This window comes from Salvelinus sp. IW2-2015, linkage group LG20 (assembly GCF_002910315.2).
Source record: "Salvelinus sp. IW2-2015 linkage group LG20, ASM291031v2, whole genome shotgun sequence".
NCBI classification, from domain to species: domain Eukaryota; kingdom Metazoa; phylum Chordata; class Actinopteri; order Salmoniformes; family Salmonidae; genus Salvelinus; species Salvelinus sp. IW2-2015.
The window spans coordinates 68,339,643-68,367,375 of NC_036860.1; the positions used below are offsets into that span (position 1 = coordinate 68,339,643).

Consider the following 27,733-nt stretch of genomic DNA (forward strand, 5'->3'; position numbering starts at 1 on the left):
AAAGCTATTATCTGCAATGTTCTGAACATTTCACATGACTGAATACACAGTAGGACATTCTTCAAAAAGGACTCGACATGGATTCAAAATTCAATGAGAAGCAATATAATTTCAACCAATCATGTATTTTTTTTATTGGATAGCTATTAACAAGAATTACACTGACTGACAACTTGCTGTTCAAAACAAGAAGTTTCACATAATGCTGCATTCTCGCCTGCAGCTCATCATAAAATGCATAACATGGCTGAAAAATATGACTATATATAAAACATTTGCAAGACATTTGAGATTCTGATATGGTGGTGGTGTTCCAGACAATCATTTTTTTTCAATGGGGATACACATCTTGGAAGATTAAAACACATAGGAACACTTCACCAGGCTTTGTGAGATCTGATCATCTGCAACATTATTGCAAAAAACACGACCTGGAACAGACCCATGTTCCACCCTAACTTCACCTCCCTGAGCATGACAAAGTCAGGAATTGCTTGGCTCATTTCACTTTCAAGCAAAGACAAACAGAAACAACAATAACAGACAATGATAAATAAAAAACAATAAACAAAGATTGTATTTATATCAACCCCTGCAAAAACAACTTGCAATTTGTCATCTCTGTACTGCAGCTCAACCTATCGCATCTCCAGATATTCCACATTTGATCGCCAACTATCTTTTCCTGTCTCCCTCCTTCCTGTCTTTTCTCCCATCCCCCTTCCTTGATCCTCTTTGACCTTTCCCTTCTCCAGATCTCCTCTCCCCTGCTAGTCCCAGACCCTTCTGGAGCTATGCAATGCCCACTCTCTGGATCCATGTTGAGGGATGGGGGTCTCCTGGGGTTAAGCTCAGAGTGACCACCAGAGCCTCTCCTGGGGGTCCCAAATCGAGGAACATTTCTGGTAAGGAGCATGGCATTTGTTGTCGACATTGCGTCCCTGAGTGAAAGAAACGGAAGACTAATTGTAATGTGAATTCTATTGCATTCTTAGTCTTATATAACTGCATTCTGTAACTGCCTTTATGAGTTCCCAAATGAGTAATCAACATAGTGTTGTAGGTTGACGTTTTACTTGTTGACCACAATACTGACATACTGTATGACCACACTCTTCAAACAAGCAGACTGTCACCAACATCATGCATAAGCTTACCTGTTGTGGAGTGAAGCACATGCGCAACCTCAATGTTACCATCAGGGAGAAAATATCACAGTTATTGTAATTAAAAAACAATACAGACAACAATAAAACTATCCTTTCAGAGTTCAGATGTTGAGTAAAGCAAGCATAGAATAAACTGATTTAATCATGCTTTCGAAATACAAGCGTCTGATGTTGGGATGTATAAGAAGCCAAGTGAATAAATCAACATGCATCCATAATCAATATACATCTGTTTATCAAAATGAGAATGAAAATATATAATGAAAATGAAATATAAGAAAACATGAAAACATTAATATATTTACTTGATCTTCCCTGTTGCGTAGTGACTTGCCTGTCTACCACACATATGAATACCTCTGAATTTGTTTCCCTTTTTGTTTTAAATGTGCATGTGATGTTATTCCACAAAAGCAATAAACATTTCAAGTGAATATATTTACTTGAGCTGGGGGATCCTGTATGGTCTATTCAGAGCCAGGGCAAAAGGAGGCTGATCTTGGTGTGTCTCTCTGGGAGTCTGCTGGTTCAGGAAAGGCGCGCCCTCAGAGCATGTGCAGCTGTTGTGTTTTCAGACATTTTCAATCTCTCTCTAGCCCAGGCCGTTATCCCCAATTGCTTCAAGACTCCACTATCCTCCCAGTGCCCAAGAAAGGGAAAGTAACTGAACTGAATGACTGCATCACCTCCTCTCTCCCCGACACACTCGACCCTCTCCAATTCGCCTACCACCCGACAGATCCATGGACGACGCAATCACCATTGCACTGCACACTGCCCTCACCCACCTGGACAAGAGGAATGCATACCATCGTGTCTAAGCTCGTCACAATGCTCACAGCTCCGGTACTGAACTCCCGAAGCAACTGGGTCCTGGACTTCTTGACGGGCCGACCCCAGGTGGTGAAGTTAGACAAGATTACCTCCTCCGCACTGATCCTCAACACGGGGGCCCCACAAGGGTGCATCCTCAGTCCCCTCCTGTACTGCCTGTATACGATGGGACAGTAGTGGAGAGGGTAGTAAGTTTTAAGTTCCTCGGCGTACATATCACGGACAAACTGAATTGGTCCACCCACACAGACAGCGTGGTGAAGAAGGTGCAGCAGCACCTCTTCAACCTCAGGAGGCTGAAGAAATTCGGCTTGTCACCAAAAGCACTCACAAACTTTTACAGATGCACAATCGAGAGCATCCTGTCGGGCTGTATCACCGCCTGGTACGACAACTGCTCCGCCCACAACCGTAAGGCTCTCCAGAGGGTAGTGAGGTCTGCACAACGCATCACTGGGGGCAAACTATCTGCCCTCCAGGACACCTACACCACCCGATGTCACAGGAAGGCCATAAAGATCATCAAGGACAACAACCACCCGAGCCACTGCCTGTTCACCCAGGCAAACAACCTCTCCCTCAACGTCAGCAAAACAAAGGAGCTGATTGTGGAATTCAGGAACGCCCCCATCCTCATCAACGGGACCGCCATGGAGACGGTCAAAAACTTCAAGTTCCTCAGCGTACACATCTCCAAGGAGCTGAAATGGTCAAACCATACTGTGTTGAAGAAGGCACAACAGCAATTCTTTAACCTCAGAAGGCTGAAGAAATGTAGCCTGTCCCTGAGGGCCCTCATAGTGTTCTACAGGAGCACCATCGAGGGCATACTGTCGCCCTGCATCACAGCCTGGTACGGCAATTCCACTGCAGCTGACCGTAAGGCACTACAGAGGGTGGTATGCTCAGCCGAATGCACCATTGGGTGCACACTGCCTGGCCTCCATGACACCTACAACACCAGGTGTCGCAGGAAGGCCACGAAAATCATTAGGTTCCTCAGCCGAGCCACGGCCTGTTCTCCCCCCTTCCATCACTCAGACGCGGGCAGTACAGGATTATCATGGTTAAAACGAACCAGCAAGGGGCCTGTTATATCCCCTCCAGACTGGCCAATACCTTCTACCCCCAGACCATCAGGCTGCTAAATAGCCACCAATAGTCAGCTACCTGCTCCCCTTGTCCCTTGGAAGTAGGGGCTAAAATGTGCACCCCTTTGGGAAGAAAAACATTGGGCTAGGGGTTGATTTGGAAGTCAGAATAGGGCCTACCTGGGGTGTGACAGCTGGACCGGGTCCAGCCTTTGCCTTCACCCCATCCTGATGACCAGCAGTAACCCTGGCAACAAGGGAAGGGTCCCTTGCTGGTCGTCAAGCCGATGCCCCTGGGTGTTGGCCAACAGGTTAAAGAACCGGTCAGCATCTTGTGCTATCAGAAAGAGAGAGATGGAGAAGTGAGAGAGGGGGGTGTTGGAGGGGGAAGACTGAGGGAGTGAAAAAGGGGAGGAGAGAGAAAGAAAGAAAGAGGGGAAGGAGAGAGAAAGAAGACAGTACCAACTTTTCCATGAATAGAGAGACTGGCAGCTGTTTGTCTGTATATCTGCATTTTCAGTACAGTACCATCCTTAGGGGTGCACATTTTAGCCCCTGCTTCCAAGGGACAAGGGGAGCGGGTAGCTGACGATTGGTGGCTATTTAGCAGCCTGATGGTCTGGGGGTAGAAGGTATTGGCCAGTCTGGAGGGGATATAACAGGCCCCTTGCTGGTTCGTCATAATTTTTTTTAAATACATTTGTCAGGGATACATTATCTTCAACCTATCTTCATTTCCCCTTGGAAATCTGATGTGAGGATCCTGCAAGCGTATTTCTTTAACGCCTGCTACGTTAGGTTAGTACAGTACTGACCTGAGGGTATAGTAATGGTGTGTTTGGGGGTAGAGGGAGTGGTCCTGGTAGGGTTCAAGACAGTGCTGCTCTTCCATACGACCACATTGGGCGTGACTCATCTTGACTCACCAACTCTTTGTTACTGTCCAACTGGGAGCACCAGCTGAGCAGGAACTTGTCCTGCTCAGCTGGTGCTCCCTGTTGGATAGTAACAAAGAGTTGGTCCCGGGACCCGAACCCCCAATCCTGGCATTGCAAGCTCCATGCTCTACCAGCTGCGCTACAGTGGACCATAGCAAATGCCAGATGTAACACCAGATGTAAAGGCCTGTTATATCCCCTTTATCTAATTAGAAATGCTATAAATGACTTGAGAAGCATGTGGTGTTTATGAAGACCTCATGAATGCTCAAAGCCTTTACACATTAAAACAAGTGGGACAAATATTTGCTATTCAGACTGAGACATAATGCAGTAAGTATTAAGAGGTGAGGTTAAGCATGCATAAGTCATTAAGCTCAGTGCCATAAGGTCTCTAATTCTAAAACAGGCTTATGGTCAATGTCAATTACATTAAACAAAGACCTTCAGCATCGATTGTGAAAGCAATAGAAATGGAAATTAGAATACATGCTACAATAAAGCATGCTTGATTGCCATAGAAATGGACATTAGAATTCATGTATGCAATAAATATAGGGACAGTTTCCTGAACACATTATGCCTAGTCCTGGACTAAAAATAAATCAACCGAAAGTGTTTTTCCAGGCTTAATCTGCACCCAGTACCCAGACTAGTACTATGTTTTCTCCTTGCTTCAACACCAGGGATTCTAGGCATTCTCATGGCAGCTAGAACATATGACATTTCAATATAAGACAATGTACAAAGAGTAAAATGTATGCATATAGTTTATTCATAATTGACTAAAATACAAAGACCCAAACATGAAAGTGCATGATTTCAGAGGCACACTACAGTAGTAAAGACATTCAGACATATGAAAACAAATGTAACTTGGGAAAGGCACAAGTATTTAATGGTCCCAACACAAAAGTTGCATCTCAATAGTCTAAAAAGAGGCCACTGCTCCTTATGTCCTTTAGTGCAGATGAACTAACAGGACAAAAGGAGAGGAAGCCACTTTAGACTTGAGATGCAGCCCATATTTGTAACTCAATTACAGTTAAAGACAGAGACAGATTAAAATGATCCTCATAATATAAGGACTTTTTTAATTTAATATTCAGAGCAAAAAATGTCCATCACAGCATTACATTAATACGGATGTACATAATTTATTTTACTTCAACCGTAATTAAAGAGAAATTAAATAAAATAGAGAATCAAAAGATACTATCCTTTAATGATGACTACATCTTAAAACGGCACTTTGTTTTACAGTTAGACGAGCTACACAAGCGTCTCATAATGAGCAGACCTGGGTTCAAATAGTATTTGTTCTCTTTCAAATACTTTAACTGTACTTAATTGAACTTGTCTAACCCAAAAGAACCACTGGAACAGTCCTAAAAGTGCAAACCCCACTGATCTGGCACTCCCAGCAGGCTTAATCAAAACACTCAACATATTTGAAAGAAAACAAGCACAATTTGAATCCAGGTTTGTGTTCAGAGCCATTCTCCCTGCAGACTCAGACCAGCTCCCCTTCCAGGCCGAGGAGAGAAAGGAGGGTTATATCTAGCTTTCAGGAGTTGGATCCAGGTCCAGAGTCTTCAGGTCATTTAGGAAGCTGGTGGGTGTGACAATGTGAGACGAACCTATAGAGAGAAGAGAAACAGACAACACAGAAACATTAACACTATAGTAGTGCTTTTCTGAAACCCAAAGATTCACAACAAAAATGTATGGAGAGAGAGACTTAGCAGTGCATTTACCAGACATAAAAATAAAAATACTTTCTGAAGGCACTGTATATCCCCCAGCAAGTATTGACTTTTCCCACATTTTGTTGTGTTAGCCTGAATTTAGAGATGTTTTGTTACTAGCCTACACACAATACCCCAAAATTTAAGCTAAATAAGCTTTTTGTGCCCGACCTGGTTCAGTCTGCTTCAACTTGACAGCAGGAAAATAACCTAAAACACAAGGCCAAATCTACACTGGAGTTGCTTACCAAGAAGACAATGAATGTTCCTTAGTGGCCGAGTTACAGTTTTGACTTAAATCTACAGCAAGACCTGAAAAATGGTTGTCTAGCCATGATCAACAACGAATTTGACAGAGCTTGAAGAATTTTGAAAATATTAAAACATACAAAATGCACAATCCAGGTGTGGAAAGCTCTTAGTATTGACTCAGGGGTGTGAATACTTACATAAATTAGATATATATATATATATATATATATATATATACAGTGGGGAGAACAAGTATTTGATACACTGCCGATTTTGCAGGTTTTCCTACTTACAAAGCATGTAGAGGTCTGTAATTTTTATCATAGGTACAACTTCAACTGTGAGAGACGGAATCTAAAACAAAAATCCAGAAAATCACATTGTATGATTTTTAAGTAATTCGTTTGCATTTTATTGCATGACATAAGTATTTGATACATCAGAAAAGCAGAACTTAATATTTGGTACAGAAACCTGTTTGCAATTACAGAGATCATACGTTTCCTGTAGTTCTTGACCAGGTTTGCACACACTGCAGCAGGGATTTTGGCCCACTCCTCCATACAGACCTTCTCCAGATCCTTCAGGTTTTGGGCCTGTCGCTGGGCAATACGGACTTTCAGCTCCCTCCAAAGATTTTCTATTGGGTTCAGGTCTGGAGACTGGCTAGGCCACTCCAGGACCTTGAGATGCTTCTTACGGAGCCACTCCTTAGTTGCCCTGGCTCGGGTCGTTGTCATGCTGGAAGACCCAGCCACGACCCATCTTCAATGCTCTTACTGAGGGAAGGAGGTTGTTGGCCAAGGTCTCGCGATACATGGCCCCATCCATCCTCCCCTCAATACGGTGCAGTCGTCCTGTCCCCTTTGCAGAAAAGCATCCCCAAAGAATGATGTTTCCACCTCCATGCTTCACGGTTGGGATGGTGTTCTTGGGGTTGTACTCATCCTTCTTCTTCCTCCAAACACGGCGAGTGGAGTTTGAACCAAAAAGCTCTATTTGTGTCTCATCAGACCACATGACCTTCTCCCATTCCTCCTCTGGATCATCCAGATGGTCATTGGCAAACTTCAGACGGGCCTGGACATGCGCGCTGGCTTGAGCAGGGGGACCTTGCGTGCGCTGCAGGATTTTAATCCATGACGGCGTAGTGTGTTACTAATGGTTTTCTTTGAGACTGTGGTCCCAGCTCTCTTCAGGTCATTGACCAGGTCCTGCCGTGTAGTTCTGGGCTGATCCCTCACCTTCCTCATGATCATTGATGCCCCACGAGGTGAGGTCTTGCATGGAGCCCCAGACCGAGGGTGATTGACCGTCATCTTGAACTTCTTCCATTTTCTAATAATTTCGCCAACAGTTGTTGCCTTCTCACCAAGCTGCTTGCCTACTGTCCTGTAGCCCATCCCAGCCTTGTGCAGGTCTACAATTTTATCCCTGATGTCCTTACACAGCTCTCTGGTCTTGGCCATTGTGGAGAGGTTGGAGTCTGTTTGATTGAGTGTGTGGACAGGTGCAGTTAATACAGGTAACGAGTGGAGAACAGGAGGGCTTCTTAAAGAAAAACTAACAGGTCTGTGAGAGCCGGAATTCTTACTGGTTGGTAGGTGATCAAATACTTCTGTCATGCAATAAAATGCAAATTAATTACTTAAAAATCATACAATGTGATTTTCTGGATTTTTGTTTTAGATTCCRTCTCTCACAGTTGAAGTATACCTATGATAAAAATGACAGACCTCTACATGCTTTGTAAGTAGGAAAACCTGCAAAATCGGCAGTGTTTCAAATACTTGTTCTCCCCACTGTATATATATATATATATATATATATATATATATATATATACACACACACACACTTCATTTTCAATACATTTGCAAAAATGTCTGAAAACATGTTTTCACCTTGTCATTATGGGGTATTGTGTCTAGAGAAGAAGAAAAGAAAACAGCCTGAATTCAAAATGGATTACACGTAACACAACAAAATGTGGAATAAGTCAAGGGGTATGAATACTTTCTGAAGGCACTGTAGGATCTTTTAGCGCCACCAGTGGTGTGGTGTGTCATCATTGTAAATAAATAATACAATTATACTGCCTTGCCTGGTTAAAGAAAATGTTAAATAAAATATAAAGTGTACACTATTAAGGTTCAGTCCAACTATTGTGTTCCTTACCAATCAGGACCTCCCATTTTCCGTCGGTGGCTCGAGTGACCTCGTAGGCGGAGCGCATCTCGGAGTGGGACACGCCTCCGATCACGAAGATGATGAGCCGAGGGCCGGAACGATACTCCGTTGGAGACTTGTTCTTGTGCCATTGTCCAAACCGAGCACTGCTGCAGTATGATATAAATGTAAACATAAAAAAACATATAGATTCCTAATTATGTACAAATTATCTGCTGCAGCAAAATAAAAACATGTACACTACCGTTCAAAAGTTTGGGGTCACTTAGGCATTTTTGTCCATTAAAATAACAACATTTATCAGAAATACAGAGTAGACATTGTTAATGTTTCAAATTACTATTGTAGCTGGAAACGGCAGATTTTTAATGGAATATCTACAAAGGCATACAGAGGCCCATTATCAGCAACCATCACTCCTGTGTTCCAATGGCACGTTGTGTTAGCTAATCCAAGTGTATCATTTTAAAAGGCTAATTGATCATTAGAAAACCCTTTTGCAATTGCAATTACAGTTGTAGTCAGAAGTTTACATACACCTTAGCCAAATAAACTCAGTTTTTCATGACATTTAATTAGAGTAAAAATTCCCTGTCTTAGGTCAGTTAGGATCACCACTTTATTTTAAGAATGTGAAATGTCATAATAGAGAGAATTATTTATTTCAGCTTTTATTTCTTTCATCACATTCCCAGTGGGTCAGAAGTTTACATACACTCAATTAGTATTTGGTAGCATTGCCTTTAAATGGTTTTTGGTCAAACGTTTCAGGTAGCCTTCCACAAGCTTCCCACAATAAGTTGGGTGAATTTTGGCCCATTCCTCTGACAGAGCTTGTGTAACCGAGTCAGGTTTGTAGTCCTCCTTGCTCGCACACGCTTTTTCAGTTCTGCCATTACATTTTCTATAGGATTGAGGTCAGGGCTTTGTGATGGCCACTCCAATACCTTGACTTTGTTGTCCTTAAGCCATTTGCCACAACTTTGGAAGTATGCTTGGGTTCATTGTCCATTTGGAAGACCCATTTGCGACCAAGCTTTAACTTCCTGACTGATGTCTTGAGATGTTGCTTCAATATATCCACATAATTTTCCTTCCTCATGAAGCCATCTATTTTGTGATGTGCACCAGTCCCTCCTGCAGCAAAGCACCCCCACAACATGATGCTGCCACCCCCGTGCTTCACTATTGGGATGGTGTTCTTCGGCTTGCAAGCATCCCTCTTTATCCTCCAACCATAACAATGGTCACTATGGCCAAACACTACTTCTGTTTCATCAGACCAGAGGACATTTCTCTAAAAAGTACTATTTTTTCCCCGTGTGCAGTTGCAAACCGTAGTCTGGCTTTTTTTAAATGGCGGTTTTTGAGCAGTGGCTTCTTCCTTGCTGAGCGGCCTTTCAGGTTATACTTTTGTACCTGTTTCCTCCAGCATCTTCACAAGGTCCTTTGCTGTTGTTCTGGGATTGATTTGCACTTTTCGCACCAAAGTACGTTCATCTCTAGAAGACAGAACGTGTCTCCTTCCTCAGCGGTATGACCGCTACGTGGTCCCATGGTGTTTATACTTGCGTACTATTGTTAGTACAGATGAACATGGTACCTTCAGGCATTTGGAAAATGCTCCCAAGGATGAACCAGACTTGTGGAGGTCTACAATTATTTTTCCTGAGGTCTTGGCTGATTTCTTTTGATTTTCCCATGATGTCAAGCAAAGAGGCACTGAGTTCGAAGGTAGGCCTTGAAATACATCCACAGGTACACCTCCAATTGACTCAACTGATGTCAATTAGCCTATCAGAAGCTTCTAAACCATGACATAATTTTCTGAAATTTTCCAAGCTGTTGAAAAGGCAGTCAACTTAGTGTATGTAAACGTCTGACCCACTGGAATTGTGATGCAGTGAATTAAGTGAAATAATCTGTCTGTAAACAATTGTTGGAAAAATTACTTGTGTCATGCACAAAGTAGATGTCCTAACCGACTTGCCAAAATTATAGTTCGTTAACAAGAAATTTGTGGAGTGGTTGAAAACCGAGTTTTAATGACTCCAACCTAAGTGTATGTAAACTTCCGACTTCAACTGTATGTTAGTGAAAACTGTTGTTCTGATTAAAGAAGCAATAAAACTGCCGTTCTTTAGACTAGTTGAGTATCTGGAGCATCAGCATTTGTTGTAGAAACATCAAGGATGATCAATGAAAGCTCTATTTTTAAGATAACAAGTGAGGTTAAAGTATGTGACCCTTCTGTCTATGTCCCTGGTTCAGCCCCACCCCTTCCATGTTGTGGCCCCAGCCCCACCCCTTCCATGTTGTTGCTTCCCCCCCGTGGTGTATACAGTATACACACCTGACAGTCGTCTGCGAGGTGTTAACGGGGGCAGGGTCAGAGATGAACGGCCACTGCTTCCTGTCCAGCTTGTCTGTTATGGCATTCTGGGAAAATAGATAGACAGGGTTGGTCAGACTTGGGCTGTGACAGTCATGGAATTTGGATGACAGTAATTGCCAATCAAATGACCGCAGTCTTCGTAATAACCTTTCAAATAGCAAAACATATAATAAAATACTTTCAATAGTCTCCTTCTGACTGCATGTGCTGCCAAATAGAATGAATAGAACAGGCGTCCCTATTCAAGTCAATGATGGCATAATGGGTGGACTGGCGGCCATTGCGAATGTACCCATAGAAGCAAAGCAGGAAGTGTACCCATCAATATGTGCTGTGATTTGTTGATTCAACTCAACTGACCTTACAAAAAACACATTCCATTGCATGAGCCACATCAATTAAATTTTTTTGAATGAACATTCTTTATCATCATGGAAATATTGCCTCACAATAGTCCCAATCAGTTTTCATGTAATAAGGAATTCGACCATGCCCACAAATTGGGGAAAACCAACCTTCTTTCCTATTATTCCCCATTGTAGAGTAAACTGTCATAGATTTGTTTTTGTTATACAGAAACAACAAAACATGCAGAAAAGCTGCTGTGTTGTTCAATGTACATGTAGCCAGGTCAAAAAGTAGGCTACACGTAGCTGTGTGTGTGGAAAACATTTCATCACAAGACATTTAACTTTTTTAGTACAGTCCGTTTGTAACTACACTCACTACTTGTATAGTCTGTTTGTGTTGTTGGTCTTGGCTAGCTTGATGTTCCAGTCGGTAGCTAGCACTCTCACTCAAGTCGCTGTTGGCTTGCTAGCATCGTCAAGACAGAAAAGGGGGATGTGGGAAGCCTTGCGTTTTTTTCTAAGTAGTGAGAATGCAAGAGAGTAGGCAATGTTGAAACGTAATCTTTAGACATGTACTTTTCTTCAATGTATTTTCGTAATGGACTAAAACAAGGAAATTGTGGTTGAAAAATGTTTTTGCTGTGAGCCACTGGGGTAACCACAGGTTGTCTTCCCCACAGACGGGCAGGGTCGCGACGTTCTATCTAATACCGACTAGGTCTACAGTGGGGCAAAAAAGTATTTAGTCAGCCACCAATTGTGCAAGTTCTCCCACTTAAAAAGATGAGAGAGGCTTGTAATTTTCATCATAGGTACACTTCAACTATGACAGACAAAATGAGAACCGTTCTTGTGATCATTTTGACCCCACTGGGTGAGAACTTGCGTGGAGCCCCAGATCGAGGGAGATTATCAGCTGTCTCTTATACACATCTAGATGTGTATAAGAGACAGGGTGTATAGCGAGAATAGGAGAGGGCCTACTGATGGTAGGCTTTGTTACTTTGGTCCCAGCTCTCTGCAGGTCATTCACTAGGTCCCCCCGTGTCTTTGGTCTTGGCCATAGTGGAGTTTGGAGTGTGACTGTTTGAGGTTGTGGACAGGTGTCTTTTATACTGATAACAAGTTCAAACGGGTGCCATTAATACAGGTAACGAGTGGAGGACAGAGGAGCCTCTTAAAGAAGTTACAGGTCTGTGAGAGCCAGAAATCTTGCTTGTTTGTAGGTGACCAAATACTTATTTTCCACCATAATTTGCAAATAAATTCATTAAAAATCCTACAATGTGATTTTCTGGATTTCTTTTTCTCATTTTGTCTGTCATAGTTGAAGTGTACCTATGATGAAAATTACAGGCCTCTCATCTTTTTAAGTGGGAGAACTTGCACAATTGGTGGCTGACCAAATACTTTTTTTGCCCCACTGTATATCAGGAAGCTATTGCGAGTGTACCCATGAGTTTACCAGTCAAATTGCCAGAGTTATAGGTTCCAAGCCACTTCTATTCATTCTAATTCTGTGTGCTGCTGCATTGTGGGGGGTGTTTTTGTTGCATGTTTCAGCAAGGAGCAACAAAGATTAATCACTTTGTTTAGAGTCCATGTTACCACCAAAACGGACTCAACTGCACAACTGCCCGGCCATTCCGTCTTCAGTCAGCTGTTCACAGATCCACCTGTACCAAAATACCCGATCTGGATCCAGAATTCTAAATAATGTCACGGTCTTATATTATTGTCACGGTATATGTAATTTTAACAGACTTGTCCAGAAGGACGCATACAGGTCCGAATGCGACTGCTGCAGGAGGGAGGGAGAGAAATTGTATAATTTATGTTGCTTTTCACAAAAACGGCACCTGGTGCTTGTTGTTGGCCAAGCATAAGTAATCAAAGCGGCAATAGGCTACAGTCAGAGCCTCCGTGTCTGGCAAAAGTTAGAGGAGATATCTAATCAATGGAATTAAAATGACGGAATGAATTGTTAAAGGAGAACGAAAGGCTACAACAACCAAGAGGTAGGCTGCTACGTAATAATCTGAATGGAGTTATTTGTAACTGTGTAGGACGAGAAAGTGCATGCAGCCTCAATTAGACTAGCTTCATGTTTGATGCAGTCAAGAAAGGTACTATGTAATCATATTGAATAATAAATAACTTAACTATGGCAGCTATTAGTCTACTATAGCACAAGTCTTTCTTGGAGTCTCTCCTTCCCTCACTCTCACAGTTCAGACACACAGCACGGCACCTGCTAGAGAGCCACCTCTTCCTCACATTTTATCAGCTCTGGTTAATAAAGTATCTTAAAAATGTACTTTTCTGCTGCTTCCCTCATTCGGATTGGACCGGGTCTGAAACCGACCAGGTCTATATGGAACGGGTCTACTTGGAACGGGTCTACTTGTCCCAGGTCCGTTCGGAAAGTGTCTCTATATTTAAAAAGCAATGTATGCAAACATATCGGGTCCAGGTGGAAAAGCCACAGGCCCATTTCGGAACAGGGCCAACATTTTGGACACGTGAAGTCCTCTACCACGTGTCTATCTTTATCCTCCTCGTCCATACCTCCATCACATCTTTGATGGTGGGTGTCCATCGGGAGAGCTGGTACGTGCTCTCCTTGCGCTCTTTCTTCTCAGGCAGTGTTATCCCAGCATTGGGAGCCTGAAACAACATTTCACATCATTCAAATATAAACAAGGGGAAAAAAGGCTTCACTGTAAAGAGATGCAATTGTTCAATGTGTGAGAGAGAGCAACAGAGACAGTTGGAGAGAGCGAGAGAGGGATGTACAGACAGAGCCCTACTGACCCCAGCGATGATGGGGCAGCCCAGGTGCTGTAAATTGGTGATGATGTTGCTGTTTGCCTGCACGTTGGCATGCTGGATTAACTTGGTCAGGTTCTCCTCTCCAATGCCTGTGTGTGAGGAGGCCACCATTATACAGAGTAGAGCTGGAGAATATAATGACGACTCATCACCAAGTTAGCCTAATCAAAACTGCTTCATTAGCTAGCCTGTTGTCATTCCACGAGGATCAACAGTAACCACATACAGTGGGGAGAACAAGTATTTGATACACTGCCGATTTTGCAGGTTTTCCTACTTACAAAGCATGTAGAGGTCTGTAATTTTTATCATAGGTACACTTCAACTGTGAGAGACGGAATTTAAAACAAAAATCCAGAAAATCACATTGTATGATTTTTAAGTAATTAATTCGCATTTTATTGCATGACATAAGTATTTGATCACGCTACCAACAGTAAGAATTCCGGCTCTCACAGACCTGTTAGTTTTTCTTTAAGAAGCCTCCTGTTCTCCACTCATTACCTGTATTAACTGCACCTGTTTGAACTCGTTACCTGTATAAAAGACACCTGTCCACCCACTCAATCAAACAGACTCCAACCTCTCCACAATGGCCAAGACCAGAGAGCTGTGTAAGGACATCAGGGTAAAATTGTAGACCTGCACAAGGCTGGGATGGGCTACAGGACAATAGGTAAGCAGCTTGGTGAGAAGGCAACAACTGTTGGCGCAATTATTAGAAAATGGAAGAAGTTCAAGATGACGGTCAATCACCTCGGTCTGGGCTCCATGCAAGATCTCACCTCGTGGGGCATCAATGATCATGAGGAAGGTGAGGGATCAGCCAGAACTACACGGCAGGACCTGGTCAATGCTGAAGAGAGCTGGGACCACAGTCTCAAAGAAAACCATTAGTAACACACTACGCCGTCATGGATTAAAATCCTGCAGCGCACGCAAGGTCCCCTGCTCAAGCCAGCGCATGTCCAGGCCCGTCTGAAGTTTGCCAATGACCATCTGGATGATCCAGAGGAGGATTGGAGAAGGTCATGTGGTCTGATGAGACAAAATAGAGCTTTTTGGTCTAAACTCCACTCGCCGTGTTTGGAGGAAGAAGAAGGATTAGTACAACCCCAAGAACACCATCCTAACCGTGAAGCTTGGAGGTGGAAACATCATTCTTTGGGGATGTTTTTCTGCAAAGGGACAGGACGACTGCACCGTATTGAGGGGAGGATGGATGGGCCATGCATCGCGAAGCATCTTGGCCAACAACCTCCTTCCCTCAGTAAGAGCATTGAAGATAGGTCGTGGCTGGGTCTTCCAGCATGACAACGACCCGAAACACACAGCCAGGGGCAACTAAGGAGTGCGTCCGTAAGAAGCATCTCAAGGTCCTGGAGTGGCCTTGCCAGTCTCCAGACCTGACCCAATAGAAAATCTTTGGAGGGAGCTGAAAGTCCGTATTGCCCAGCGACAGCCCCGAAACCTGAAGGATCTGGAGAAGGTGTTATGGAGGAGTGGGCCAAAATCCCTGCTGCAGTGGTGCAAACCTGGTCAAGAACTACAGGAAACGTATGATCTCTTGTAATTGCAAACAAAGGTTTTGTACCAAATATTAAGTTCTGCTTTTCTGATGTATCAAATACTTATGTCATGCAATAAAATGCAAATTAATTACTTAAAATCATACAATTTGATTTTCTGGATTTTGTTTTAGATTTCGTTCTCACCAGTTAACGTGTACCTGTGATAAAAATTACAGACCTCTACATGCTTTGTAAGTAGGAAAACCTGCAAAATCGGCAGTGTATTAAATACTTGTTCTCCCCACTGTATATCCTTACAGAGACCAACATTATATACAGAGTAGAGCCAAGTGCTCAACCTAAAGATCACCATCTGCTCCTCTTTAATTTCAATAGCAGTCATGTGGAGAGTAGTAGCTGTGTCGTATCATATTAGAAACACTCATATTGCTATACCTGCTGTGTGTGTGTGTGTGTGTGTGTGTGTGTGTGTGTGTGTATCTTGACAATGCACTGACAGAAAGCAGACACATTGGGATCATGCAGCCAGTGCCATTCTGTTGACCTACCCTTCTTCTTGTGGAAGATATAGAGCAGTATGATGCGGATCTTGTCGTAGGGGTCGATGTCGGTGTTGAGGAGTACAGGGACAATGCTCTTCATGGCATCCTTCAGGGGTTCCCCATCTACATCAGTCCCCATGGCCAGGTCCTGGGAAACATATGGGGGAAAAAACAACAGAGAATGATGCTTTTAGGTCCTCTCCATCTACATCAGTGCATTAACACTTCAGATCATAATCCCACAACCAGACCCAGATTACATCACTCCTGGACATGCTAGGATTGTCTCAAATGATCGACCACTAAACCTACTATATTACAAACTATCAAAAACAAACCTGTGCGGAGCTATTAGAACCATTAAGACCAAAACAATGCTTGCATCCCAAATGGCACGCTATTAATAATGCACTAAATAAAGACTTGGGTGCCATTTGGGATGTAGTAATTGTGTTGAGGGAGAAAGTAGGAGCTGTTCTAGGAACTAGGAAGGGAACGGGGTTACAGTCAGATGTTTGATGCCTTATGGTGTAAGATTTCTGGAAGACGTGGATGGATGGATGTAGTAATAACAGCCTGGCAACATGAATGATCTTTAAAAGACTAGGCATGACATAACAGCTTCCTGTGCATTACTGTAGGTTCAGAGAGGGACAGTTGATCCAGGTGTGCGACACGTCTTGTCTCAAGCCCTTTACACAACATTAGTGAAGTGGATGCCCACTAGGCCGCCAGAAAGCGGCAGACAATGTCTGAGTCTCAAATGGTACCCTATTCCCTATATAGTGCACTACTTTTGACCAGGACACATAGGGCTCTGGTCAAAAGTAAGCGCTGGTCAAAAGTAGTGCACTAGTGAATAGCGTGCCATTTGGGAAGAAACAGCCTATGAAGCTTTTGAGACTCAGAGGTAAAAATAGAAATGGGAACGTGGGGAGGTCAGCACCCCAGTGGAGGCTAGATGGGGTGAGTGGGCGAGCATTATTATATGATACGATAGTTCTAAATATTAAAATATATTACACAACATCATGGTGACCTGGTCATTCATGGTTTAACCACCTAAGGCTAACAACCAGGGATGTGATTATTCAAGATATATATTTTTAAATATTATATAGAAAACAAGGAAGAGGAGGATATCGGTTTGGGAAAATTAAAATTTCAGTGTAGAACGGATGTAAGGAAAGATGGAAAAAAATCACAGAACATAAATAATTAAAATGCTATAGGTCGCTCTTGAAAAAGAGATGATTCATCTCAAGGGTCTTGCTGTTTAAAAAGGTTGAATAAAAACAGGCTGTGTTTTACACTTCCGAGAATCAAAAACATGCTCCTGGGAGTACCTGCCAGGTCATTTACATATGGTTTCATAAGAGAGAGAGGGAGGGAACTTGACAGCACCCTATTCCCTATATAGTGTACTACTTTTGATCAGATCCTTGTGGGTCTTGGTCAAAAGTAGTGCACTACATAGAGAATAGGGTGCCATTTGGGACTTTTGTAGTAACACTGACCTGTTCCACCTCACACAGCTTGTCCACCGAGGCTTTGAATTTCTTCATGCAGGCCTCAGCCAGGTGCAGGTGAGTGGAGTACTGCAATCAAACATTAATTATTAACTAATAAAAAGTTGATGTCATCACTCCACACTATAATAATACTCCACTTTGTTGTTACAGCCTGAAATCCAAATGGATTAAATTCTAGTTTCTCACCCATCTACACACACACTACCCCATAATGACACAATCAAAACATGTTTTAAGAAATATTTAATTGTGTGTGGGGGGTGACATACAGTAGGAGGAATCACTCTGTGTGCAATAATAGTTGTACCCCATATCAAAGGGATCTTTGATATGGAGTACAACTATTATTGCACACAGAGTGAATCCATGCAACACAAGGCCAAATCTACACTGGAGTTGCATTTACACAAGTTCACACACCCCTGAGTCAATACTTTGTAGAAGCACCTTTGATTATACAGCTGTGAGTTTTTCTGGGTAAGTCTAAGAGCTTTCCAAATCTGGATTATTATTTTCAAAATTCTTCAAGATCTGTCAAATTGGTTGTTGATCATTGCTGGACAACCATTTTCAGGTCTTGACAGATTCAAGTAGATTTAAGTCAAAACTAACTCGGCAACTCAGGAACATTCACTGTCTTCTTGGTAAGCAACTCCAGTGTAGATTTGGCCTTGTCTTTTAGGTTCTTGTTCAGCTGAAAAGTGAATTAATCTCCCAGTGTCGGGTGGAAAGCAGACTGAACTAGCTTTTCCTCTAGGATTTTGCCTGTGCTTAGCTCCATTCCATTTATTGTTGAATCCTGAAAAATTACCCAGTCCTTAAAGATTACTCTGAACAGGCTTCCTTCATTTCACTCTGCCAATTAGGTTAGTATTGTGGAGTAACTACAATGTTGTTGATCCATCCCTAATTGTCTTCTATAAACAGCCAATCATTTCTGTAACATGGTGAAATCCCTGAGCGGTTTCCCTCCTCTCCGGCAACTGAGTTAGGAAGGACTCCTGTATGTGTGTAGTGACTGGGTGTATTGATACACCATACAAAGTGTAGTTAATAACCACCATGTTTAAAGGGATATTCAGTGTCTGTATTTTTTTTACCCATCTCCCAATAGGTGCCTTTCTTTGCGAGGCATTAGAAAACATCCCTGGTCTTTGTAGTTGAATCTGTTTGAAATTCACTGCTCAACTGAGGGACCTTACAGATAATTGTATGTGTGGGGTACAGAGATGAGGTAGTCATTCAAAAATCATAAACACTATTATTGCACACAGAGTGAATCCATGCAACTTGTGTAACTTAAGCAAATGTTTACTCCTGAACATATTTAGGCTTGCCATAACCAAGAGGTTGAATACTTATTGATTCAACACAATTTGACATTATGGAGTATTGTGTAGGCCAGTGACAACATTTTAATATAATACATTTCAAATTCAGGCTGTAACAAAACAAAATGTAGAAAAAGTCAAGGAGTGTGAATACTTTCTGAAGGCACTGTAGAATGAAGAAATGCTACTGGGAATGCATTATAAAAGTGGCATGCTACACCAGATGTGCAACGTTTGCAGAGGGTAATACGCTCCTACTCATTTAAATTAAAATCAGGCTCGCACCCCTTGAGTGTAAAATTTGCAGCTATTTTTACGTGCAGCTCACGCCCGCGAACAATGACTTGCCCTTTTGGGTGAGGATCAGAGGCGACATTCAGAAAGAGACTGACGGTAAATAAGAATGAATGATTTGACTGACTGATGTAAGAGATATTTATATCTTTAGAGTTTAGTCGGGAGATAGTAACGCGTTAAATAACTTTCTGTGGTGCCCCAGACTACTACTTAATTGTTATATGATTAATTTAATTGCGTAATAATTGAACGTGGTACGTAATCATTTTATAAAATAACAGCCAAACACATTAATGATAGTCGAGACACGACAGTAGCTTGCACTAAGCTTTCAGCGTAGCAGCTAAAGAAAATACTGTTTGCTAGTATGGACATTGGAACATGGCCCATGTCTTTGCCAAAACACCCAGGTGCTTTTCTATATGCTATTAATGGGAATAGAACACGTGTTGACATTTAGACTGACAGTATGTGATCACTGAAGAGACATGAAAGCCAGTCTCAACCAATCAACTGATTATAGATGGAAAGATGAGGAATACCCACCAAGCTGAGTTCCTTCTGGTACTGTGGCATCTTCTTCAGCATCTGAGACAGGTCTTTGATATTGGCCTTATCAGTGGACATCCTCTTGCTCTCACAGAAAACACGCAGCAGCTCCGTCACTTTCCTGTAACACGAACAATGAGCATCAACATCTGACAAAGACTATACCAGGGTTGGGTTCAATTCAGTGTTCAATTAAGAAAGAGTTCACGATATACATTTTTATAATTCACTTCCTGAATAGAACACTAAACTTACCTCATCCAACGCTGGATCATATCATCTCTTATTGGTTGAGGTTAGATTAGTTAAAAACACTAGTTGTATGCAATCTTAATGATAGTGTGTCTTACTTGGTGACGTCAGCTATGTGCATGTGTCTCAGCTGGATCCACAGCTCATCGTCTTCGTCCAGGAGAACCTCCTTCTCCTTGGAGTCCCCGATCCCAGTCGTCTGATATCTACAACACACAGGGATTGTATTATACAGGGTATACATTTGTACTATGTATAGCTACATTAACAATAATAATGTCGGAGAAAGGTTATACTCCTAACCTGTAAAATAACTAACCGAAATGTAAAACTAACCCTTAACCAATTCTGAAATTAAGAATCATTTTGCAGGTCAGGAGTGTCTGTATAGCATTTTCCATATGTTCATCATAGGCCCTGGTCAAAAGTAGTGCACTATATTGGGAATAGGTTGCCAAACTAAGCCTACTTATAGATGTCCTGTTTGATGTCCAGAAGGTCATAGACCATGGCCTGAAAAGTCAGCTCGTGCAGAATGGGAGAGATGGGGTCAAAGCCACGATCCACAATTAATAGCTGTGACCTGGCCTTGTCAGGACCCTGAAAACGCATCAGACATTTCATGTCAGGGCAAGAAATTATATCTAGAAATGTAACTTATTAATTACCAGTTAACCACTTCAATGCTTTGGCAGAAAGGACATATTGTTTTAGATCAAATCTATTGCCTCTAGCTCCACAACAGAATGTCAGGAATGCTTTTGGGTAACAGGTTTAACCCACAAGTCACCCAGTTAGTGCCACTATCAGACTTTACCACATTCAGAATAGTTCGCCCCCTAAAGTACAACCACAATAACAAGAAAATATCTATTCCTTGTGTATTCTAATACCCTTTTCACACTGTACTGCGCCGGTTATGCACCAACCACAGTGGATATTTTGTTGTGAAAAAAACATATCCAAACCAGCACAGTACGGTTCTGCACAATAGTGTGAAATTGGTATTACTGTGCTGGGTACTGAGGCAGAGAGACCATGGAGAAGATAAGAGCAGAAATGATATCAAATGAATACATGCCTTCAGAAGTCCAACACAGGCTTAAGGAAATGCCAGCTAGGAAAGACAGAAAAGGAGAGAAAATGCAGCCGAGCAGAGAGTGTAAAAGATAATTAACAGGAAATCAAGTGAGAAAGTAGAAGTAGCTATGAGAAACTCCCATAGATGTAAGACTTTCAAAATGTTTCAATAATCATATCATAAGCCTAGTATCATAAAGACAAATTTGATGGTTTCAGATAGAAGTCATTCAATGCAGTGTATTTTCAGGGAGTGAATGGTCATTTTGAGCCAAGCAGACATGGTACTATTAGTACTGTAAAGAAGTGTTGTGTATTGCGAGAGGTGGTGAGGCGTTGGTGTCTCCTCACCTCTCCCATGCTGGGGTTGTCTGCTTTATGGGCGTTCAGACGCTGATACACCTCCTCAGCCAGTCTAGCATTCTCCTCAGGACCACTATGGTAGAGGGAGGGAGAGAAAGAGAGGGTAACTTGCAACTGAACTAGCAGAGACACTCAAGTACAGTGTCTTGCGAAAGTATTCATCCCCCTTGGCATTTTTCCTATTTTGTTGCCTTACAACCTGGAATTAAAATCGATTTTTTTGGGGGGGTTTGTATCATTTGATTTACATAACATGCCTAAGACTTTGTAGATGCAAAATACTTAGTTAAACAAACAAGAAATAAGACAAAAAAACAAAGAAATTGAGCGTGCAAAACTATTCACCCCCCAAAGTCAATAATTACAGCTACAAGTATCTTGGGGTATGTCTCTATAAGCTTGGCACATCTAGCCACTGGGATTTTTGCCCATTCTTCAAGGCAAAACTGCTCCAGCTCCTTCAAGTTGGATGAGTTCCGCTGGTGTACAGCAATCTTTAAGTCATACCACAGATTCTCAATTGGATTGAGGTCTGGGCTTTGACTAGGCCATTCCAAGACATTTAAATGTTTCCCCTTAAACCACTTGAGTGTTGCTTAACAGTATGCTTAGGGTAATTTTCCTGCTGGAAGGTGAACCTCCATCCCAGTCTCAAATCTCTGGAAGACTGAAACAGGTTTCCCTCAAGAATGTCCCTGTATTTTGCGCCATCCATCATTCCTTCAATTCCTACCCGTTTCCCAGTCCCTGCCGATGAAAAACATCCCCACAGCATGATGCTGCCACCACCATGTTTCACTATGGGGATGGTATTCTCAGGGTGATTTGAGGTGTTGGGTTTGCACCAGACATTGCGTTTTCCTAAATTTTAGTCTCATCTGACCAGAGTACCTTCTTCCATATGTTTAGGGAGTCTCCCACCTGCCTTTTGGCGAACACCAAACGTGTTTGCTTATTTTTCCATTAAGCAATGGCTTTTTGCTGACACTCTTCCATAAAGCCCAGCTCTGTGGAGTGTACGGCTTAAAGTGTTCCTATGGACAGATACTCCAATCTCTGCTGTGGAGCTTTGCAGCTCCTTCAGGGTTAGCTTTGGTCTCTTTGTTGCCTCTGATTAATGCCCTCCTTGCCTGGTCCGTGAGTTTTGGTGGGCGGCCCCCTCTTGGCAGGTTTGCTGTGGTGCCATATTCTATCCATTTGTTAATAATGCTCCGTGGGATGTTCAAGGTTTCAGATCTTTTTTTATAACCCAACGCTGATCTGTACTTCTCCACAACTTTGTCCCTGACCTGTTTGGAGAGCTCCTTGGTCTTCATGGTGCCGCTTGCTTGGTGGTGCCCCTTGCAGATTCTGGGACCTTTCAGAACAGGTGTATATATACACTGAGATCATGTGAAAGATCATGTGACACTTAAAGTCCACCTGCGTGCAATCTAACTAATTGTGTGACTACTGAAGGTTATTGATGGTACCAGATCTTATTTAGGGGCTTCATAACAAAGGGGTTGAATACATATGCATGCACCACTTTTCTCTTTTTTTTTTATTATTTCACCAATTTGGACTATTTTGTGTATGTCCATTACATAAAATCCAAAGAACAATCCATTTAAATTACAGGTTGTAATGCAACAAAATAGGAAAAACGCCAAGAGGGATGAATACTTTTGCAAGGCACTGTACCCAAGAGAAAAAGACGTGCAAAAAGACCATTGAAGACAGGCTCTTTATGCAAGACCTGTGTGATGAGCTTTGAAAAAGTGACAATTCGCAATCCATTTGGGGTATTGCTATCTTTTTCCACTATTGGAGGACCAAAAGTATCTCAGAGGAGCACCCAATTGCCACTGAAACTTCTGGTAGCACTTCCATGCCTGTATTTATCCGACATGTCTAAGTTAAGGTATGGTGTGTATAGGTACCTGCGGTAGCGGATGGCAGGGTACTCCTTCAGGGTGTCACAGAGGGTGGCGATCTGCTCTGCCAGAGTCTCCATCATTCTGTCTTTATTCCCATCTCCAACTGGACTGTAGAACAAGTGCAGGGAGCTGGGATCGTCCAGGGAAAATACCTAGAATAGTGAAGGGAGGGGAAAGGCATGAGGGAGTGAGACCGAGAGCTTACAATTACTGGTCATTTTCACAGGATACTCCTTAGAGCGATCAAACTACCATAAAATGTGTCGTTTTCAATGGGAGGTGGCAATATGAGACTTTTGCCAATTTGGCCATGCGACCAGAGTTGAGTGAAGTTCAAAGAAGGTGCTGTAGGTAGGTACCCACCTGGGATTCGTACGGCAGAAAAGCCACGTTGATCTCCTTCAGAGTCTTGATGACTCTGGCAACTCTGGACCTCCCAATGTCAGCAAACAGAGCATCTGGGCAATCTGCAGGATAGGTGATTGGCACAAAACCAACAGTTACTTAGAATTATTTTAAAACATTCATGCTTTTAGTCAATTTACAAGGTTCATCTCATTAAGATTTCGAATCTCCTTTTGAGACATGACAAAACACTAAATGTTTTGTATCAGACGAGGGAAGAGTAGTTTTGATGAAGTTTTATAACACTTTAAAACAAACGGTCTTACTGTCTGTAAAGAAGATGTGCGCCGCTTTGTAGGTGAAAGCAATCTCTTTGAAGTCATTGATAAGAGCATGAACCGACTGAGAACATCCGCACACACACACAGGTGAGAAAAAGAGGAAGATGAAGAGCGTGAGATGGCTTTACAGCAATACAGGATATGGCAGTTGATGACAGTAAAGTGGGAATGACAGGGGAAACACTTCTCACCTTCTTTGAAGGAGAGATCAGATAAATGGCCTCCAGGCTGGAGATGGGTTCCCTGCGCTTGTTGATGTCCTCCACAACTGTGGGAGGAAAAAGAAGATAAGTTAGTCACTGTACATCCTAACTGAAGAACACCTCCACAGACACTCACTTCCTCACACTATGACCCATACCGGGCGTTCAAATAGTTTTTCTTTCAAATACTGTTTAATTGAGCCTGTCTCGAGTGCCAGATGGGAGGGGTTGGGTTTATACTTTTGGGGCTATTTATTCCATTGCACCAGACAAGCTCAGTCAAGCACAGCTTAAGTATTTGAAAAAAACAAAACACTGTTTGAACCCAGGTCTACTCTGACCCTAGTTTAGAATGATGCCTGGGGTGTCCCTTGATATAATAAATAGTTGTTGACAAATACAAGTCTATCCCACTGGCCATCCAATCCCAACACTTACTAGTCACCCCCTCTGCCATGATATCTGACATCTTGCAGCAGGAGGACAGGATTCGCATGCTGATGTGGTCCACAATGAGCACCTGAACAAACAGATGGCCGTTATCAATTAATATTCAATTGATCATTAGGCTATCATGATAGACAATTTGACAGAGTCAGACATGATGTATTTTGACCTGGATCTTTTCAGAGCAACACTAAATACTTTTTACAATACCTTCCATTCTCCATCCTTCTTCACACTTTTGATAACTCCATTCAGGATTTCTTAAGAGATGAGGAAAGACAGAGGAAGTATGAAATATTACAGTACCAAAACTGAAATGTGTCCAACAACTCAGTTGCATTTTAGAGTTAGAATGCGTAGTGGTGTTTATTTTACCTGGGGGCAGTCATAGACCGTCATAGACAACAGTAGTCTAGGGTCTGGAATCTGTTTTTTTTCCTGGTTCCATACAGAGATCTCTTAAAGTTGACCCAATTGATCTATGTTTTTTCAGATGGCATTTGTTAGCCAGTGTCAAACAGTAACTAATTGGGTAGTAAAAGGCAAAGGAACTTACACAGGTAGTAGGTACACATTGTCTTCCTTCACATGCATAGTTGATCACAAGGCAACCCACAATCAACTAGCTACACCCAACTTGACCTACTGTTCCAATCACTGCTTCTTTAATAAAGTCACCAAAATGCAAGGGAACGTTGTAAAAATATGACCCAGGATGACAGCCTCACGCCCAAAACTTCCCACCCTCCTGACCAACGCATTCAATGCTTCCTTCAATACCCCTCACTGAGTAAACAGTTTGACCGCATCATTAAAAATAATATATATATATATATTTTTTTTTTTAAACACTGGCACATCTTGAGCACTGATCCACAACTGGAAAATACGTTTAAAGGAACCCGAGGGTAGGTCTTCAGACGCGCCCCCAACATCAGGCAAATGGTGGTGGGGTCTGATCTTCCACCAGTGCCACGTAGTATCTTTCTAGACAATGTGCCGGACAGTAACTATAGATGTGGCGGATGTACCCAGTGTAACTTTACAAACAAATGCAAAATTATCCAATTACTGTGAAGGCCATTAAGATTAAGGGCATCATCACGTTCGAAAAAATGTGATATACCTGATCAGGTGTATGTGTGGTCTATGCAATGTAGGAAAAACAAACAAGGATAGCAGAACACAGCAGTAATATCAGGACCCTTGACCAGAGAAAGCCTTTGGCTGCACATTTCATGGTGACTCGTCACAACATTAGCTCTTTGAGATACATTGGCATCGAACATGTTGAGACTCCTAGGATGGGGGGCAGATACTGATAATCTATTATTGAGAAGAGTATTGGAGTCACCGTTTGTGTACCATGTCTGAACCAGGAGTTTGATATCAGACCATTTCTTACATGAATGCCATTTTGATTTGTCTTGCCTTCCAGGTCATCTACTTGGTAATTTTGTAAATATATATTATTTTCTGGTACTACTACATGTACCCATCTCATTGTTATTAAATTATTAGAGATAAATTGTTTTGCATCCACCATGCGTCATGTCCGCAATGGTCATGCGAGGTGAAATATGTATATTTTGGGATGTGAGCACTCAGTTTGTTCGACATGTTGAGGATCCGTTTCGAATTGAAACTTTGTCAATAAAGCAGTGAATTGGGAGCTTTAACAGTGTGCGGGACTCCTTGTTCTTTAGTATTCTTCATTAGCCCAGCACCTATGTTTTTAAGGATGTACGTATGACCACAAACTTTTAAGTCAGCAAAACTCTCACATTTTAGAGCCTACTTGAAATACTACTACTAGTGATAAGGCATACCCTTCCCAGTCACATTTTATATTTCAATTTAATTCAATTTCAATTATATTTCAATTAAATAGCCTAATGACAGCTAACTATCATAACCAGGTATTACTAGGAAGCAACTTGCTTGAGCGACGAAGGCTATGTATCGCTAACTAAACCAGGCAGTTTGTTTGGATGTTTTCTGTTCTTAATTTTAGTGACAACAAGCTAACAGCTTGATGGTATACAACATTCAATATTTCTCCCGCCGAACAATAGAGATTTGATAGTTATAAAAATGAACAAATTTCTTGACTTACTCTCTCCGACTACCGCCTTCAGTCCGCTTGGAGCCATCTTGACACTTCCGTGTTGTCGATTCTTTTTCTCATGCAACTTTTTAACTGGCTGACATAATCATCATCATCATCATAATCATCATACGTCGTGTCCGCTTCGTTTATCAAAGCAAGAAACGTGTTCAAATGCACTCAATATTAATAAGCAAAGAAGAGTTTCCAATTTGACTAAAGTGTTATTAATGTTCTTCATGAGTACATTAGCATTAAAACAATAGTAATTTACAGTAGGTCTCTGATATAGGGTAGGAGCAAAGAAAATAAGATTTTCTTGTGGTTTGGGTGCGAAACATCTTTATTTCAATATATTTATTTCATTATGATGACATTCTCTTAACTTTCAGCATAGATTTCTAGTGATGCTGTTGAGCATCACTAGAAATCCAATTTAGAATCGGAATCTCATTACATTAGAATCAATATGACAATTAAAGGATCAGTTGAGATCCATCTCCAATAGGCTACCTGTCCTGTATGTGAGTGACACCAAGGGTTGTGTTGCCATCCTGACCAACAAAGAGTGTAAGTCCAGCTTCTGTAATAGATATAGATACTAAGCATTAGCATTCTCTATTGAGTAATGTGTCATGCTTTACATCCTACATAGGCTAGGATTAATCTGTGTTCTTGAAACCAGCATCAAGTTCAAAGCACCTTCCATGGGAGGAGGGAGCTCAAATACTGAGCCCAAGCTCTCCACACAGAGATTTTCAACCACATCCTAGCCATCCAGCCATGTGTTCCCGACCCGAGTCAACTGACCGGTAACTCTGGCTCTCTCCTTTGCCTTCTCAGGGTGTCATCTGATGAATCTGAAATACATTGTGGGGTTCACTTCAAATGCCAAATGATCTTTGGTGGTTGCAGTTTGATGAGGATGGTTAATTGGTGCATCTCTGTGAGTTAGTTGGTGTGTTTGCCTGATAAGTACAAGCATATTAAACAGCGGCCGTTAGGTTAACCACACAAGTGTAAGTCTAACTGATAAAATAGTTTATATGGTTGAAAGATAATGATTAAATAATTCCACTCTGAAACCTTATAAC

At 42.0% G+C, this 27,733-nt stretch overlaps 1 protein-coding gene across 2 annotated transcripts; it reads right to left on the bottom strand.

Moving 5' to 3' along the window:
- Positions 1-4,784: 4,784 nt before the first annotated feature.
- On the bottom strand, positions 4,785-26,741 carry LOC111980828 (syntaxin-binding protein 2). 2 transcript variants are annotated; one of them, XM_024011837.2, is made up of 18 exons: positions 26,649-26,741; positions 24,743-24,792; positions 24,524-24,605; positions 24,074-24,150; positions 23,868-23,943; positions 23,560-23,663; positions 23,200-23,348; positions 21,266-21,350; positions 20,304-20,434; positions 19,933-20,040; positions 19,580-19,703; positions 17,391-17,471; positions 15,880-16,021; positions 13,782-13,888; positions 13,536-13,634; positions 10,576-10,661; positions 8,211-8,368; positions 4,785-5,672 (listed from the first exon to the last, which is right to left on the bottom strand). In XM_024011837.2, the coding sequence occupies exons 1-18, from the start codon at positions 26,683-26,685 to the stop codon at positions 5,593-5,595; spliced, it is 1,776 nt and encodes a 591-aa protein (XP_023867605.1). In that variant the 5' UTR covers positions 26,686-26,741; the 3' UTR covers positions 4,785-5,592. The 2 variants fall into 2 exon arrangements, with proteins under 2 accessions (XP_023867605.1, XP_023867604.1); XM_024011836.2 differs by having other exon boundaries at positions 8,211-8,371.
- Between the last annotated feature and the right edge of the window lie 992 nt (positions 26,742-27,733).

Excerpts from the sequence above, each read along its gene's own strand:
- LOC111980828 (XM_024011836.2), bottom strand. The coding sequence starts at position 26,685 with ATGGCTCCAAGCGGACTGAAGGCGGTAGTCGGAGAGA. Across the intron at positions 20,435-21,265 it reads ACAACCCCAGCATGGGAGAG|GGTCCTGACAAGGCCAGGTC; the intron begins GTGAGGAGACAC and ends ATGCGTTTTCAG. Across the intron at positions 19,704-19,932 it reads CACATAGCTGACGTCACCAA|GAAAGTGACGGAGCTGCTGC; the intron begins GTAAGACACACT and ends TTCGTGTTACAG.